Here is an 18,569-nt window from a genome sequence, read left to right as displayed (position 1 = left end):
TGAATTGTTTGCTCCTGGTAGTATGAAAACCAATGAAGAGACAAGGCCTGAGAGTCTGTGCAGGTTCCCCCAAGGAGAACATTTGAGGTGTTCCACATATCTTGATATTTCAATTATCTATGGGGTTGAACATCTGAGTTTAAGATTATCTTAGAAAATAATCCTCTGTAATATAACTCTAAATTAAAGTCACACCAAAGGCTGAAACAATCTGAGTTATTCAGAGCAAGATTAAATTGATGCAATTTTTTTCTCATCTGTGAGGTCTTCAGTATTTAAATTTTAAAAATGGTGACCTTCACTCAAAGCTGCACGTACAATTTCAAAGTCGAGGGTACTGTAACTACGGGCTCTCTTAAAACACATGGAGCAGGCAGCAAGGGACTAACCATCAGCCAGGTGGGGTCAACGATTTTGGAGACTTTAAACAGTTAATATGTAGCTCATGTAACTTCAGCATCCACTAGTGACTCTGTTGATCAGCACCTGAGGGCTGGAGGAGTCTGAGGAATCCCTTTGAACCCAAAGAGTTAATGCTAAAAGCGCCTTATGGAAATCCTCACTCCCAACAAGAGTTCACAAAGCATCAGACCAAAATCAATGGGATAAACATTGGCTCTAATGTTCCATCCACAAAAGTCAAGAAATTTCCAAATCAAATGCCATCTTCTGCCTAACCCTAGCCTCCAGACTCTGAAATAACATCTTTATCTAGTATAATAGACTCTGTAGTAAACCGCCTTTGACCTCCACAAGGAGTAGGAGTTGTCAAACTTGAGGAGATAGACTCCTCTCCCTGGATACTGGTGGCTGCCAGCATACACTTCCTCGTGACAGTCCCGTCGGTACACAGGCACAATCTCATCCAGCAGGGGCTTGGTGGCATTCTTTTTTGCTTTCTCTTCAGAAGTGACATTCTCTGTGAGGGAGAGTAGAGATGAGTCAATGAACAGATCCAGGAAAACCACATCTGCACCAATCAACTTTCTTGTCTTTGAAAAACTGATTATTAGGAATTCTTTCAAACCGTTCTACAACATATATGTATGTCAGCATGTAATAATTAAGCCAGGTGTTCCCTATCCCGCTGTGCTCTCACCACCGCTCGTATTTCTGAACCTCAGTTCCTTCCCTCTTTCGTATGCATTCCATTCCTAATTCTCGCTCCTCTGAGTAAGAACAAGGGAAATGTTGCTCTGATCCTCTCCTTCGCAACAACGAGAGTCCTCCTTGTCTTAGGAAGTAAAGTAACTTATGATGGCTCTTCCTTTCTGTGCTCTTAGTGTGACCAGAGAAGATCCAATGGCAAAAAATAAGCTCTGATTTTTAAATATTCCCAATAATAGTTCTATAAACTGTAATACAGTTAAGGGAAAAAATACCTTTAGAAATCTACAGGAAAGAAAAAAAATTATGAGCCAACTTAAAAGTCTCAGTGTAACATTAAATATAAACACCCTCAAATGGATCAAGGGAATACAAAGTGCAAAACTTTCAGGTTTAAAATATGGCAGGGTGGCATTCTGGTGCTGACACTAGTCAATGACCATTGTAAGGAGTTTCAGGAGATAAACCAACTATAATGTGGCATCCTGGAACATTAGATAAAAATTAAGAAAATCTTAGTTGTGGTATAGCACATTAAGTCACCACCTGTGATGCTGGCACCATATATCCCAACTAAGCTCCCTGATAATGTGTCTGGGAAAGCAGTAGAAAATGCTCCAAGTATGTGGGCCCCTGCCACCCACGTGGGAGATCTGGATGGAGTTCCATGCTCCTTGCTTTGGACTGAACCAGACAATGGAAGACCTCTCTTTCTGTAATTGCATTTCAAATAAAACTTAAGTGTAGATTTTATAAAAGTAGGTCCAAATCAGGTCTGCTTTAAAACTGTAATAATACAGGGGCCGGTGCTGTGGCACAGCGGGTTAACGCCCTGGCCTAAAGTGCTGACATCCCATATGGGCTCTTCTTCCGATCCAGCTCTCTTTAAAAAAAAAAAAAAAACAACTGTAATGATACCTATAATTAAACATCTTTCACATGCAAATGAGAAGTATAGAGCCATTCAAAATGTTCACTATTGCCTACATCCACGGAGGGCAAGTGTTGTGGCACAGCAGGTTAAGCTGCCACTTGGGATACAACATCCCATGTCAGAGTGCCTGGAATCAAGTCCTAGCTCCTCTACTTCCAATCCAGCTTCCTGCTAATGAGCTTGGGAGGTACCAGATGATGACCCAAGTACCTGGGTTTCTGCCATCCACATGGGAGACCCAGATGGAGTTCCTGGCTTCTGGTTATAGCCTGACCCAAGCCACGGTATTGTGGTCATTGGGGAGTAAACCAGTGGATGGAAGATTTGTTTCTTCCTTGTACATATGCTTTCTAAGCTTTTTTAAAAAAAATCCATGTGAAAAAAAAATTTTTTTTGACAGGTAGAGTGGACAGTGAGAAAGGTCTTCCTTTACCATTGGTTCACCCTCCAATGGCCGCCGTGGCTGGCGCGCTGTGGCCAGCACACCACGCTGATCCTAAGGCAGGAACCAGGTGCTTCTCCTGATCTCCCATGGGGTGCAGGGCCCAAGCACTTGGACCATCCTCCACTGCACTCCCGGGCCACAGCAGAGAGCTGGCCTGGAAGAGGGGCAACCGGGACAGAATCCGGTGCCCCGACCAGGGCCGGGACCCGGTGTGCCGGCGCCGCAAGGTGGAGGATTAGCCTATTGAGCTGTGGCGCCGGCAAAATATTCTAATCCATTAGCTCAAGATTCAAATTTTGATGGCTGGCATTGAGGCACAGTATGTAAAGCCACTGCCTGCATATTAGCACCAGTTCATGTCCTGGCTACTCCTGATCCACCTTTCTCCTATGGCCTGGGAAAGCAGCAGAAGATGGCCCAAGTGCTTGGGCCCCTGAACATATATGGGAGACCCATAAAAGGCTCCTGGCTTTGGATCAGCTCAACTCTGGCCATTGTGGCCATTAGGGAGTGAACCAGCAGATGGAAGATCACTCTCTCTGCAACTCTGCCTTTCAAATAAACCTTTTTAAAAAGCCCCGTAAATTCAAAAAAATTCAAAAATCTGCAAAACTGAGGACTACTGATATAGATGAACAAAAGCACCTTTTATCAATTTAAACAAAGACTTGGAACGCGGAAACAGTAAAAAATAAAAACAGGATGAGGAATGGCCTAGTTCCAGCTGTTGCAGGCATTTAGAGAATGAAGCAGTAAGAAGGAAGATACTGCCTTTCAAATAAATAAATAAATGAGGTTCATTTAAAACAATTTCTCATAAAGTTTTAAAAACCCACAGGAGAAGGGGTTACACCATCCTACTTCATCACAGAAAATGATCTCTTCTGTCTTCCTTTCAAGGAAGGAAGAAAAACCAAACCAAATAAGCAACAAAAAATTGTACCCTTCTTTCATTTGAAATCAAGTCTAAAGGACTCCCAATAAAAAGGTATAATAGCCTCCTAAGGCATATGTATAAATGCAACTTGTGAGCTCAGCATTCAAATGGGACAAAGGTATGTTCACTCCTAAAAAGCTCCAAAATAAACTCACACTTCTAATTATATTTTCCACAAACTTTGTAAATTACCCTTGTGTAAAAAATACAAATTCAGATAAATTACAGGATTGACAAATTCTTACTTGTTCCTTTGAAAAGTTTCAAAATGATCTTGTATATTTGGCTTTTCAATACACAAAGCTGGAAGTGAAATGGCATTCAGAAAGCATAAAATTACAAATTGCCTAACAGACTTTCCTGGAACTTAGAAAAATTCATGTTCAGAGACCAGTCTTTCTATAGGAGGCTGGCCTCTCTCACAACCACTTCAGCCTAGGTCCTACTAATGAAGAGGCTGTTCCCTGTCCATGAAGTATTAATCAGAAAGCAAAATGCTGGCTGACATCTAAACTGTGCTTCATTTCTGTCAGCATACAACCCAGCAGCTGCTGAATAGGGACAATGGTTCTACCTTCTTCCTCCTCGTCGTCATCACTGGACTCACTGACATGCACGCTGACAGCAGTGTTAGGAGAGTCTGTCCATTCAAAATACACCCCAAACCCAATGTCATAATTGTCTGTAGCGAATTCCCAAAAGAGATAGGATCCTTCTTCATGGGTAGGAACTCGAACTGTGACCACTTCTCCTCGGCCCACTGTAATCACAGAATCCGCATCTTGCCGAATTTTCTCTTTAAAGTCTTTGATCTGGGGTCGTGTCCACATGGATGGAGCTGCTATCACTGGAAGAGATTCTAAAGGCAACAGGAATTACAAAAGCTGAAGAGAAAGGCAACAACACTGCATAGTACCACTTGCCCAGCTGTACTTAGGTTCCATGTATAACACAGTCTGTTAGAGAAACAGAAAAGCCCTCCCATTAGTCTCTCTCTCCCAGATTACTAATTTAACAATGTCACAGGTGCTTGGAGTCATCAAACCAATTCAAGTAAGAAATGTAATCCACAATCTTAAGACTGACTTTTCTAATATTCTAACGATGTATTAGGATTTAAGAATGACGTTGGAAACTCTCTAACTGGAAGAAAATGATCCTTTGTCTCAAGCTCTGAGTATCCCAAAATTGTAGGGACTATAAAGCAAGGGATTTCAAGGTCTTTTCTGAAGCTGTTTTATGTTGTTTTTTTTTTTTTTTTTTGACAGGCAGAGTGGACAGTGAGAGAGAGAAAGGTCTTCCTTTTGCTGTTGGTTCACCCTCCAATGGCCACCACTGGCCGCTGCGGCCAGCACACCGCGCTGATCCGAAGGCAGGAGTCAGGTGCTTCTCCTGGTCTCCCATGCGGGTGCAGGGCCCAAGCACTTGGGCCATCCTCCACTGCCTTCCCAGGCCATAGCAGAGAGCTGGCCTGGAAGAGGGGCAACTGGGACAGAATCCGGTGCCCCGACCAGGACTAGAACCTGTTGCGCTGGCACCGCAGGCGGAGGATTAGCCTATTGAGCTGCAGCGCCAGCCGCTGTTTTATGTTAATAGTATTAAAGACAAAGATTTCTGAAACCAAATTTCTTAATGAATCACACTATTCTTCCTGACCAGTCACTGAGATGCTCTTGTCTTCTTCCGTATTTAGTTAACGCCTGCCCTCTGGCTTCAGATCTCGCAGTTCAGCTGTCCCTTCCTCAGGGAGGCCTCCTTCATATACTATAATGTACCTCTCCATCTTTGTGCTTAGTAAAATGTTCATGTTATGTGTGTGACTCTATTTCACCACTACATCCCTAGCACTCAGAAAACCTTCAACTAGTTACTGAATGGATGAATGAGCTGCTAAGTTATCTTCTGAGTAACATGGTACCTTAATCTCAAAAAATCAACATAGCCCCCCCAGTGGTCCTCACCCTCGGGGTCTTCAGGCACCTGTGAGGTATGTGTGATCAATATAATACAGTGGAAATGCTGATGTTTTACCTCAAAAACCAGGGCATAAAGGACACCACCACTTTTGCCTTATTCTCTTTTGGGTTATATGCCCTACGGGAGCCAGCCACTCTGAGTTAAAGACACATAAGCAGTGCTATGGAAAGACTTCACAGGGCAGGGAACTAATGTCTCCTGCCAAGAGCCAGCACCAACCTGCCAGCCACGTAATGGACCCATTTTGAAAACAGGTTCTTGAGTTCCAATGAAGCCTTCACACAACCACAGCTTCAGCCAGAAACACTGAGCTAAACTCCTGAATTCCTGGCCCTCAGAAGTGGTGTGAAACAGTAGCTTTAAATAATGAACGCCGCTAACTTGGGTATAATTTTGCTACATGGCAATGGAGAATCAATATATATAAAAGACATCTGATTTATTCTTCTGCACTAAGGGTCACTAGAAGCATCAGATTGACTCAAAAAAATATAAATAAAATAAAAAGTGCTCAGTTCTCAACAGATCTGTAATTGCTCTCGAAAACTAGTTAACCCGACTTCCTGATGTTGGTCCTTCAGAGTATGAATTACAAGAACACATAGCCATGCCATACCTTTTGGTCCATTCTCCAGGGCTTCTTCTGCAGTTTCTGGTTCAAGTTCTTTTTCAGAGTTGTCAGTGTGTGTTTTGGCCTGTCCATTCACTGACATCATATCACTGGATACAGTTGCATTCACTTTTGATGATGTAGGCAAAGAGGCCCCAGCCACTACTACTTCCTGTTGTTTCTGTAATGCTGCCTACAAATCAAGAAATAGTGAAGATACGCTGACCAAGATTGCTGACAAATGGTACACTTGTCTTGGTGTGCACTCTGCCTCCATGCTTGCGCCCAACCCAAGTACTCTCCTCCAAGAAATTAATAAACTTTTATAAGTTTTTATCCTATCTATGAGTAGTCTAATATCAAACTGATGGCTGAAAAGAATGTGGACAACTACAGGTATTACATTTCTGTGATCTGAGAATCACTAGAAAAACTAACCAGGAAAAATTAGAATAATAAACCCTATGTAAAACCACTAAATACAAAAATCTGAACACAGTTACATGTATTAAAATTGATGGGAAAAAACTACCTTGATAAAAATCAAATACATAAAAATTGAATTAGGGGCCGGCGCCGCGGCTCACTAGGCTAATCCTCCGCCTTGTGGCGCCGGCACACCGGGTTCTAGTCCCGGTCGGGGCACCGATCCTGTCCCGGTTGCCCCTCTTCCAGGCCAGCTCTCTGCTGTGGCCAGGGAGTGCAGTGGAGGATGGCCCAAGTCCTTGGGCCCTGCACCCCATGGGAGACCAGGATAAGCACCTGGCTCCTGCCATCAGATCAGCGCGGTGCGCCGGCCGCAGTGCGCTACCGCGGCGGCCATTGGAGGGTGAACCAACGGCAAAAGGAAGACCTTTCTCTCTGTCTCTCTCTCACTATCCACTCTGCCTGTCAAAAAAAAAAAAAAAAAAAATTAAAAAAAAATTGAATTAGGAAAATTAAACTTGGTAGAAACAAATGGTCAGAAAAGGCAATTCATAAAGGCAGAACCTGTAACAGGTAAAATGTGATGATGGGCCTCCAAAGTAACCAACAAATCGAATATGGATAATCAATGTAGACAAAAACAGGGGCCAACTGGGTGTAAGTAAAGCTGCCAACCGCAGTACTGGCATCCCATATATAGGTGCCAGTTCTAGTCGCAGCTGCTCCTCTTCTGATCCAGCTCTCTGCTATGGCAAGGAAAGCAGCAGAAGATGGCTCAAGTCCTTGGGGGCCTTGCACCCCCATGGGAGAGCCAGAAGAAGCTCCTGGCTTCAGTTAGGCCCAGCTCTGGCCATTGTGGCCATCTGGGGAATGAACCAGCAGATGGAAGACCTCTCTCTCTCTCTTTACCTCTCTCTGTAACTCTGCCTTTCAAATCAATAAATTTCTTTTTTAAAAAAAGAGTGTGTGGTAGGGGGAGTGAGAGCCTGCACCGTGGTGTAGTAGGTTAAGTCTCCACCTGAGGCACTAGCATCCCATGTGGCAGCTGGTTCAAGTCCTGGCTACACCACTTTTGATCCAGCTTCCTGCTGATGGCCTGAGAAAGCAGAAGCTGGCCTAAATGCTCAGGTCCCTGCATCCACGTGTTGGCCCAGCTTCGGCCACTGTGGCCATTTAGGGAGTGAACAAGTGAATGGAAGATCTTTCTGTCTGTAACTCTGCCTCTCTAGTAAATATATCAAATTAAAAAAAAAAATTTTTTTAAAAAGGGCCGGCACTGTGGCATAGCAGGTAAAGCCGTTGATAACTATAGGGCCCAGTGCTGTGGCATAGCAGGTTAAGCCTCCACTTACAGTGCCAGCATCCAAACAGGCCCGGGTTCGAGTCTCAGCTGCTATACTTTCAATCCAGCTCCCTGCTAATGGCCTGGGAAAGCAGTAGGATGGCCCAAGTGCTTGGGCTCCTGTACCCATGTGGGAGACCGAGAAGAAGCTCTTGGCTTTATGGCTTCAGGACAGCACTGCCCTGGCTGTTATGGCCATTTGGAGAATGAACTAGTGGATGGAAGATCTCTCTCTAATTCTGCCTTTCAAATAAATCTTTAAAAAAATTTAACTATAACACATGTATAAGAAAAATGCAAAAATCATAAATTATACCACTTGATAAATTTTCGTAAATTAAAAATCTCCACGTACTCAACACCAGATCAAGACATCTGCACCCTGAATCCTCCATGGGACCCCTTTCCAGACACTTTCCTGCAAGGGTACATTATTCTGACTTGTAACACCTTCTCCCATGGCCTACATTTTCAGTAACGTTAACATTAATTTTCCACAAAGAGTGCCAGGTTCCATAAAAAGTGCATACAACCAAAACAAGTCAGCATGTTCAGAACGTTTACTGAATGAGACAGGAAATAAACATGGTCCTTCGCCACGAAGCCTTTCTAGAAGTTCTTTAGCAGAACGAACAAACTTCTGTTTAACTCCACTGCCCAAGAATGTGCATCTACATATAACAGACTGTGATTTATTTACATATTCTCATTTTTTGAAAAGATTTATTTACTTGAAAGAGTTACACAGAGAAGGAGAGGCAGAGAGAGAGAGAGAAGTCTTCTATCCAATGGTTCACTCCCCAATTGGCCGCAATGGCTGGAGCTGTGCTGATCCGAAGCCAGGAGCTTCCTCTCGGTCTACCACGTGAGGGAACGGGCACAAGTACTTGGGCCATCTTACACTGCCTTCCCAGGCCATAGAAGTGGAGCCGCCTGGACTCGAACTACAGGATGTCAGCACTGCAGGCGGTGGTTTTACCCACTATGCCACAGCGCTGGCCCCTACATATTCTCTTTTCTACACTGTGGGAAATTTGAGAGCGAGTGAGCTATGAGATAGTGACTGCTTTCCCACCTGCTTGTTCACTCCCCAAATGCCCACAATGGCCAGGGCTGGGCCACACTGAAAGTCAGGAGCTGGGAACTTGAGTCGAGTCTCCCACATGGGTGGCAAGGACCCAAGTACTTGAATTTTGTTCAATATTTACATTAATACTTTATAGGACTGAAGTTCCCTTTCTTAATATCTGTCCTCTCTTCCCAGAGGCGACCAATCAATTTAATTAGCTGAGTTTGTTTTAGTCTCAATTATGGCTTTCCAAGTATTTCAAGGATTCTTGGTTTTGCCCTACTTGACATTCTTCTGATTAAAGTGACAGCGACCTATGAACAGGACAGTGTATGAACTACCCTATTTAAAATTTATCTCAGAGTGTACCCAAGCAGCAAAGGGAAATGGCATGATGAAGCAGAAACAGGCTGTAGAGGACAGAGGATAAAGCCCTCAAAAATACCACTGATCTTGAATGAACTCTCATTGCACATCCTTTTCCTCCTCTTGTAGATTACACAAAACCTGCAGTGCTTTTAACTTCACACTGATGCCGAAGATTCAAAGAAAAAGGTATTTTAGGTAAGAATACATATTTTCAAGGGATTTAAAGAATGTGGCAAAAACAAAAATTATTTCATATAACAAGAAATGCTGAGTAACTATACTGTACCATTGTTTTTCACTCTGATTTTCTGACAGGTGATAACTACCTGTATGTGAAATTTAAATAAACTTAGGTTAAGTTTAAGAGGCCATTTATGAGGCAGACAACGTGGGCACAATGGGTTAAGCCTTTGCTTGGGGCGCCTGCATCCCATATGACAGTGCTGGTTCAAGTCTCAGCTCTTCTGTGCTTCCAATCCAGCTTCCTGCTCATGTTCCCGGGAGGCAGCGGATCATGGCTTAAGTGCTTGGATCCCTTCCATCCACCACGGAGAAAGACAGAGTTCTGGCTCCTGGCTCCAGTCTGGCCCAGCTCCCTGCTGTTGTAGGCAGTTGGGGGAATGAACTAGCAAATGGAAAATATCTCTCTCTCTCTCTCTGCCTTTTCAATAAAATAAGTACTTTTAAAAGAGGCCATTTAGAGGCTGTAAAAGATGAATGTAAAATCAGTGTCCTCTATGTATACAGACCATTTTCACAGAATAACTTATTTTATATTCCTCTGATAGTCCTGTGAGGTTAATAGGACAGGTACCTTGATTTATATTCTATTCCTACAGAGTAGAAGAAAAATAAGAGCAATAGTAACTAAACAAAATTAAAGCAAAGCTACAACAGAATCCAAGTGTTTCCAGACCCCTAGTTCCATTGTTCTTTCAGCACAAACCATCCTCTCCTATTTGTGGTGGTAGGGAGCTGGAGGAGGAATACTAAAGTATTGTGGTGAGCACTGCCCAGCCATGGTGCCTATACAAGTCAAAATGGACCTACCGTAGCTCTGCCAAAATGGCCCATGGGCTGTGGGGAGGGGAGTCCCTCCACCAAGCCCAGCCTCCCAGGCCCTCAGGTTCCAGCACCACTATCAGAATCTATGCCAGACTCCCAGTAATGACACCTGGCCCCTACCACTCCCCCAAACCCTTAAGAGGATGGCTACATCATTTGCTGCTTCAGTAGTGTTTATTTTCTCTTGTAATTGCCAGTGCAATGCTAAAGTCTGCTTAAAAGACCATCTAAAAGTTATTTTATTCCTTAGAAGCTAGCTAATGCAAAATTAATTGGCAACTGCTAAAAAGAACTTGAGTTTCAATGAAACTAAAAGCCTTCTCTAAGGCTGAATTCTGGGGGTGTCTACCATACCTGTTGCTGTGCAAGCTGGACTTGATACAACTGCTGCATATATTGCTGATAGTGTTGCTCTTGCAACTGGCGGATGAGAATTTGCTGCTGTTCGTAGTTCCCTGGATACTGTTGGGCTGCGTACTGCTGGAACTGCACGGCAGTCTGGGAGTTTAAAGCTGCCATTATCTGCTGCCTAAAAACATTAAAAAACATATACTAGTCTGACTACCGGAGACTGTTAATGACAAAATAAAATGTCATTATTTATTGCTATGGTTTGTCACTCTTAAAAATATCTAAGCTAGAGATGTATACCAACCAGCATGTGTCCCAAGCCCTGAAGGAAGATTTAAGAAAATAAACTTGCTCTAAATTTTTAGTTTTTTTTCAAGGAAAATCTGAGGCGGACAGTACTAAGAACATCATCATCCCTTCCATAATCACTAACTCTGTGCCCTTCCTAAGTGGCACACCACGTTCAAAGCATTTATACATCCTAACCTATTTGCTCCTCACAACAAACCACTGAGGTTCATTAGGGCTTAGTGACTTGGCTAAGGTTATGCTACAAGCAGATGCCGGAGCCAGCATTCGAATGCAGGATGTCCAGTCCAGAGTTTGCACTACTGCAAGATAACAGTTGTCACACATGGCAGAAAGGAGGGATATAACTGTTGTTCATGGCTTCTCTACTTAACACATAAAGAAAAAATGCTACAAGTGGGCAGCCCTGGTTAGCATAAAGCCAGTGAAAATTTGAGCATCGGTACTATTTCATTTAAAGTCTGATTTAATTTTGATAAACTAATAAAATTCTTTATTTTCTTTCATAGAAGAACCACATGTGCTTAACCCAGTAATGTGACCACCTTAAGAAAGTATCAATCATACCTCCTGAATACAGCATGATTTGTCTACCTAGGGTATCCCAGTCCTGAAAGAGAGAGCAATCATAGTGTCTATCCTAAGTGCAGGTGGCTCTGGATCAGTCTGAAGCTTCTTCAGAAGAACTATCCAAAAATAATGAAGAAAATCCAATGGACTCTCATGTTCTCTGGTTTACCTTGTATACCAGGCCTTGTTACAGATGCTAATCACTTCCTCCTTGTACTCACAGCTCCCCCTTGAAGACCCAGTCTCTCCTGGGACAGCTGTTCTCAGTCATTACTGAATAAGATACTTGGCCTTAAAGTACTGTACCATGGACTAGAGATGGATACTTGATACAGACCAAGTCAACAGGATTCTCTGTACTCAGAATTTAACTGGGTCTCTCAGATTCTAGCCAGTCTCTGTCAAATGTATGGAAACACACCAAATAAATCCAGGCTCAGACAGCCTTGTATATACCGAAACAGAGTGTGACAATTTGTAGAGAACAGGAATAAGGCAGCAAATGGAAATAAAGATGAGATCATGTGGGTCCAAGCAATCTCTGGGTTCTGACAGCTAATCCCTAATCTTTCTAGTATGTTCCTCTTTTTGCAACCAAATGATGCTTAAGATAAGGCCCTCTTGGCTAACAAATCAAGCACTAGCCAATATGGACTCTCTAACCTCGCAGTCATACAAATCACACAATTACTCCAAGGCACATAACAGTAAAATCTCAGGGGACAACAGTGTGGTCGTCTAGTTCTCATTTTAAATATAAGCCACCCAACAAGCTTACTTTTGCTGCTCCAACCGAAGTCTCTCTTCTTCTACTCGCCTCCTCTCCTCCTCTTCCCGTCGAAGCCGTTCCTCCTCCTCTCGCCTGCGTTTCTCTTCTTCCTTTTGCAGACGTTCTCTCTCTTCCTCTTCACGACGCCTCCGCTCCTCCTCCTCTTTCCTATAGTAAAGCACACACAGAGAATGAGCCCTACAAAATGAAACTGTTTAAAACTATTTAAAGGGGCCAGTGCCATGGCTCACTTGGTTAATCCTCCACCTGTAGCACCGGCATCCCATAAGGGCTCCAGGTTCTAGTCCTGGTTGCTCCTCTTCCAATCCAGCTCTCTTCTGTGGCCCGGGAAGGCAGTGGAGGATGGCCCAAGTGCTTGGGCCCTGCACCCGCATGGGAGACCAGGAGGAAGCACCTGGCTTCTGGCTTCGGATCGGCGCAATGCACCGGCTGTAGCAGCCACTTGCGGGGTGAACCAACGGAAAAAGGAAGACCTTTCTCTCTGTCTCTCTTTCTCTCACTGCCTAACTCTGTCAAATAAAAAAATAAGTAAAAAACTAATTAAAGACTTCATTTCCCAATGAATATTAACAAAACCTTTGAGAATAATGTGGTAATACACATCAAAGACTGAAACACATTCACGTCACTAGTACAGGTTTATCATATACAAAATAACATCCATAGATTTATTGCTGCACAACAGAAAAAGGTGTCCACTAGTAAGATACTTAAGTATTTAAGTCATTATGTTATATCTGTACCTTGAGGGATCCCCTATAAAATATGCTCACAGCACTACAAGCTTTTCCTACACACCTCCCATGGTTGCAATTAAATTTGTGTGATAAATTTAGCAAAAACATCTGCCTTACCCATTCCAGTATATATGTTCTATGAGGACTAAGACTGCTTATCTCACGCCATTACACTCCTGGGGTTTAGCACAGTGTGAAGAACAAGTGCTCAACAAACATGTACAGAAATGCACAATGCCATGGAATGTCATAAAGCCATTAAGAAAAGGAGAGAAGGCCTAATGTATAAAGACAGTTAATGTGTTTAATGAAAAGGGGAAAAAAAAAAAAAAAAAAAAAAAAAGGTCTGGCAGGATATACCCCAAGCTGTCAAAAACTTTTTTTTTTAATATTTTTTTTTTGGACAGGCAGAGTTAGACAGTGAGAGAGAGAGACAGAGAGAAAGGGCTTCCTTCATTGGTTCACCCCCAAAATGGCTGCTATAGCTGGCGCACTGCGCCAATCCAAAGCCAGGAGCCAGGTGCCTCCTCCTGGTCTCTCATGCGAGTACAGGGACCCAAGCACTTGGGCCATCCTCCGCTGCCTTCCCGGGCCACAGCAGAGAGCTGGCCTGGAAGAGGAGCAACCGGGACTAGACTTTCACCTACTTAAGAGTGTGTCACGGGGCCAGCACTGCAGTGTAGTGGGCTAATAAGCCTCTGCCTGTAGCACTGGCAACGCATATGGTAATAACAGTTGTTATTATTTTTTTTAACTTTTACTTAATGAATATAAATTTCCAAAGTACAGCTTATGGATTACAATGGCTCCCCCCCCCCCCCGCATAACTTCCTTCCTACCCACAACACTCCCCTCTCCCGTTCCCTCTCCCCTTCCATTCACATCAAGATTCATTTTCAATTCTCTTTATATACAGAAGATCAATTTAGTATATATCAAGCAAAGACTTCAACAGTCTGCACCCACACAGAAACACAAAGTGAAACATACTGTTTGCGTACTAGCCATAGCATCAAACCACAATGTACAGCACACTAAGGACAGAGATCCCACATGAGGAGCAAGTGCACAGTGACTCCTGTTGTTGACCCAACAAATTGACACTCTAGTTTATGGCGCCAGTAACCACCCTACGCTCCCGTCCTGAGTTGCCAAGGCTACGGAAGCCTTCCGAGTTCACCGACTCTGATCATATTTAGACAAGGTCATAGTGGAAGTTCTCTCCTCCCTTCAGAGAAAGGCACCTCCCTCTTTTTTTTTTTAAGGGAAAGGGTTTATTGGGGAACACCCAACAGACTGGAAAGCTGATTCCAGCCAAGACTGGGAGAAAAGTCACTCATCTTTTGTAGGTAGAGGGGTTTGTTTGTAGAGAAATTTTGAATAATAATACAGCATTAAGTGGGGAAGAGGACCATCAGTACACACAGGTTGGGAGTAGAGCCATTGGTGGTAGAGTAGAGGTTATGATTACAAAGGAATGAGGCCCAAGTGCACTAGACAGGGCCTAGAACAAAGGACAGAGTCATTATTAGAGGAGCTAAGAAAGGAGCTGTCTAAGCTACAATTAAGTTTCTGATTGAGAGGCAAATAGAACCTGATAGAAGGGGCTTGATAATAATCTGTTGGGCTTTAGGCCTTGTAAGTTAAGAGGCCCAGACCTATCTATCTCTTCACATGGGGTACATCCTAAGGGAGGTGTGAACCTCCTGGGGGAAGGCACTCTGTTGACTTCCATTACTTAGCTGGCCTGGGAGGAGAGTTGGCCAGGTAAAGGCAGGTGGCATCTCTAACAAGAAATTTATAGTTCTGCCTGCAATGTTGCTGACCATACTTGGCCATCCCCTCAGCTGCAGTGGTCACTTTGGAAGCTGGGCTGAGTGAAGGGCTTTTCAGCTTAGAGCCAATAAAATCTGTGGCTCTGACCTGGGCATCCTTCGACTCCAGGGTAGGTCCATTTCCAGTGATCCAACATTTGGCAGAGTTGCCAGGGCTCTTCACAAGCTGACTTCTGCTGAAGTCAAGGCTTACCACATTGAAAGCCACTGCCGTACACTGGCCTGTTGGGTCTCCTTGAGGGCAGATCACTATACAGAATAGCCATTAATAGGCCTGCCACCCACTGCTTCTGATGCCTAGCTTTCTTTTCCTCCTGGTTTTTGTTAAAGCAGACCAGAGGATGCAAGTCAAGGGAGTGCCCAAGTCCCATCTCTAATCTTCGGTGGCCTGAACTACAAGTCTATAGTCACAGACATGTTCTGTAGTAGTTTTTCTAAGGTAGACAATGCCCATGAGGAAAATTATATTCTCACTTTAAAACTTTCTTTCCCTTTGGTCTGAAAGGGAAGTTTTTTCTACTTACTGTTTACTTCGCTGATGGCGAAGTAAATCTAGCTATGAAATTATAATTTAAGCTCTTATTTTGGCTATGCTATTACAGAAAAATGTTAGCCATCTCTTTTATAAGGTCTAAAGATTAAATTGTGCGTCCTACAGATTCCTTCATAATAGAATTAGCTTCCTACCTTGAAGAGAATAGAGAAATGAAAGAACAAGTTGGGCTTAGAATAGAGAAATGAGGGAGCAAGTCCTAAATCGCTTGCTGACAATAGCGAGTTTTATTTTAATTGGCTTATAGATAAGATTGTCCATAAATTTAAGCTGCTAAAATTAATCAAAGATACGTTTTAATTCGTGTGACCTGAATCTCTGTATCATATGTTTTAAGCTTGTTGGTAGAAAGACACTAAAAACATTTTATATGTTTGTGCTTAAGTTTACTGGTTAAACAAACTACACCATGTTAGATATCTAAGAGGTGTTTCCAAATACATGATTCTTAAAATTTATAGAAGGCATTGGACCTTCTGGTAAATGTTTTCTTAAGTTGTTATCTAATGGTTGAAACTGTTTGCTAAGTATTCATGTGATATTGCTATTGTCAATAACAGTTGTTATTATGACTGTGTTATTTGAATTTGGAGATACTAGTTTTTTTTGTTTTTTGTTTTTTGACAGGCAGAGTGAGAGTGGACAGTGAGAGAGAGAGAGACAGAGAGAAAGGTCTTCCTTTTGCCGTTGGTTCACCCTCCAATGGCCGCCTCGGCTGGCGCACCGGCGCTGATCTGGAGGCAGGAGCCAGGTGCTTCTCCTGGTCTCCCATGGGGTGCAGGGCCCAAGCACTTGGGCCATCCTCCACTGCACTCCCGGGCCAACAGCAGAGAGCTGGCCTAGAAGAGGAGCAACCGGGACAGAATCCAGCACCCCGACCGGGACTAGAACCCGGTGTGCCGGCGCCGCAAGGCAGAGGATTAGCCTAGTGAGCCGCGGCGCCGGCCAATCCTAGTTTTTTAAAGAGTTGAAATTTTCTGTTGTGGTTTCTTTTCTCATTCCAGAAAAGCATCCATTTTGGTACCTAATTTTCTATTCCTTTTCTTAAGCACCACTCTCTCCCCACAGTGGTGTATAAGTGTCAGACCCCACAAAGTCTAGAGGTGCCCTCGCTCAGGCATATTTCAGAGACACCCCGGAAGAGCAGAGAACCAAAGCCACAAACCAGACTTCCGGGATGGCTCCGCCACTCGTCCTGCAACCATCACAAGCTTTCTTTCCAGCTCCAACCCACGGTCTCCTGCAGCGCAGCCTTCCTATACCCTGCACGCGAGCTCCCCAGAGGCCAAGCTGCAGCTCACCTGTGCCATTTCCACTCCTTACACAGTGTCTGGGGTCACCGAGTTGCTCTCTAGAAAAGTGGCAACAATGGGGCCGGCGCTGTGGCATAGCAGGTAAAGCTGCTATCTGTAGTGCTGGCATCCCATATGGGCGCCAGTTCAAGTCCTGGCTGCTCCTCTTCCAATCTAGCTTCCTATAAGGGCCTGGGAAAGCAGCAGAAGATGGCCCAACTGCTTGGGCCCCTGCACCCACTTGGGAGACCGGGAAGATGTTCCTGATTGGCTCAGCTCCGGTGGTTGCAGCCATTTTGGGGAGTGAATAGCAGATGGAAGACCTTTCTCTCTCCCTCTGTAACTCTCTCAAAATAAATGAATAAAAATCTTTTTTAAAAAAAGTGTGTGACGGCGCTGTGACTTAACAGGCTAATCCTCCGCCTTGCGGCACCGGCCGGCACACCGGGTTCTAGTCCCAGTCGGGGCGCCGGATTCTATCCCGGTTGCCCCTCTTCCAGGCCAGCTCTCTGCTATGGCCCGGGAAGGCAGTGGAGGATGGCCCAAGTCCTTGGGCCCTGCACCCGCATGGGAGACCAGGAGAAGCACCTGGCTCCAAGCTTCGGATCAGCGCGATGCACCAGCCGCAGCGGCCATTGGAGGGTGAACCAACGGCAAAAAGGAAGACCTTTCTCTCTGTCTCTCTCACTATCCACTCTGCCTGTCAAAAAAAAAAAAAAAAAGTGTGTGAGCCGGTGCCGCGGCTCACTAGGCTAATCCTCCGCCTTGCGGCGCCGGCACACCGGGTTCTAGTTCCGGTCGGGGCACCGGATTCTGTCCCGGTTGCCCTTCTTCCAGGCCAGCTCTCTGCTGTGGCCAGGGAGTGCAGTGGAGGATGGCCCAAGTGCTTGGGCCCTGCACCCCATGGGAGACCAGGAGAAGCACCTGGCTCCTGCCATCGGATCAGCGCGGTGCACCAGCCACAGCGCACCAGCCGAGGCGGCCATTGGAGGGTGAACCAACGGCAAAGGAAGACCTTTCACTCTGTCTCTCTCTCTCTCACTGTCCACTCTGCCTGTCCAAAAAATAAATAAATAAAATATAAAATTAAAAATTAAAAAAAATTTTTTTAAAAAGTGTGTGAAAGAAAAGCAGAATTAAAGGTTAGAGCTTGCTTGTGTTTCATAGTTATATGGAAGATATTTGTATATTTCTGAAATTACATTTTTAAAGCTTATAATGAAAACAGCTGGACTTTTAGTTGTAGACCTTACCTAGCTTTTGCAAACTCCCACAAGTGCCCATTTCCAAAATGAACAGACTGCTGCACTAGGAATGAACATCTTATGGGTCTAAGAGTGGGCTGGATTACAGGGAGGTTGAATAAAGGATGAAATTCTAAGGATTCTCAGAGAAGACACTATTTCTTGTTCCTGCTATGACAATTATTTGCTGTTATCTCACTCTTCCCTCCCCCCCAAATTCCCATGATTACCAAACCTGAGCCACAACCAAGGCTCCAAATACAGCAAAAACAAGATCTACTTTTACTATGTCATACCTCGTCCAGGACATGAAGTTTCATAAGCCAGAGCTTAAGCTTCAGGATGGATGAAATGATTTAAAAGAATTCTATGTGAACTAGTCTCAAATGCTTTTAAAAAACTCTATATGGATTAAATCCCACAACAGAAGTATATTTTAAAGGAAAAATATTTTATATGCATTTATATTTTCATCTTGAGTAGTTTTTTGATTAAAGGGACATCATTCCATTCTGATAAGTATCAATTTTTTCTTTGGATTAAAAAATAATCAGGGCTGGTTCTGTGGTATAGTGGATTAAGCATCTGCCTGCAGTGCCGGCAACCC

General features: G+C 44.0%; 1 protein-coding gene across 1 annotated transcript in view; it reads right to left on the bottom strand.

The window, feature by feature from the left end:
- Positions 1 to 411: 411 nt before the first annotated feature.
- The window catches only part of ACBD3 (acyl-CoA binding domain containing 3), a 52,197-nt gene continuing 34,039 nt past the window's right edge, over positions 412 to 18,569 (bottom strand). The window contains exons 4-8 of the mRNA XM_062210467.1: positions 12,290 to 12,448; positions 10,636 to 10,810; positions 6,017 to 6,203; positions 3,998 to 4,282; positions 412 to 919 (exon numbers count right to left, since the gene is read on the bottom strand). Of these exons, the coding sequence (XP_062066451.1) occupies positions 708 to 919; positions 3,998 to 4,282; positions 6,017 to 6,203; positions 10,636 to 10,810; positions 12,290 to 12,448 (1,018 nt within the window). The 3' untranslated portion in view covers positions 412 to 707. The remainder of the gene's footprint in view (positions 920 to 3,997; positions 4,283 to 6,016; positions 6,204 to 10,635; positions 10,811 to 12,289; positions 12,449 to 18,569) is intronic.

This window comes from Lepus europaeus, chromosome 14 (genome assembly GCF_033115175.1).
Source record: "Lepus europaeus isolate LE1 chromosome 14, mLepTim1.pri, whole genome shotgun sequence".
Taxonomy (NCBI): domain Eukaryota; kingdom Metazoa; phylum Chordata; class Mammalia; order Lagomorpha; family Leporidae; genus Lepus; species Lepus europaeus.
Note: the sequence above shows the minus strand (reverse complement) of the source record. Positions and strands in the feature narration are given on the sequence as shown.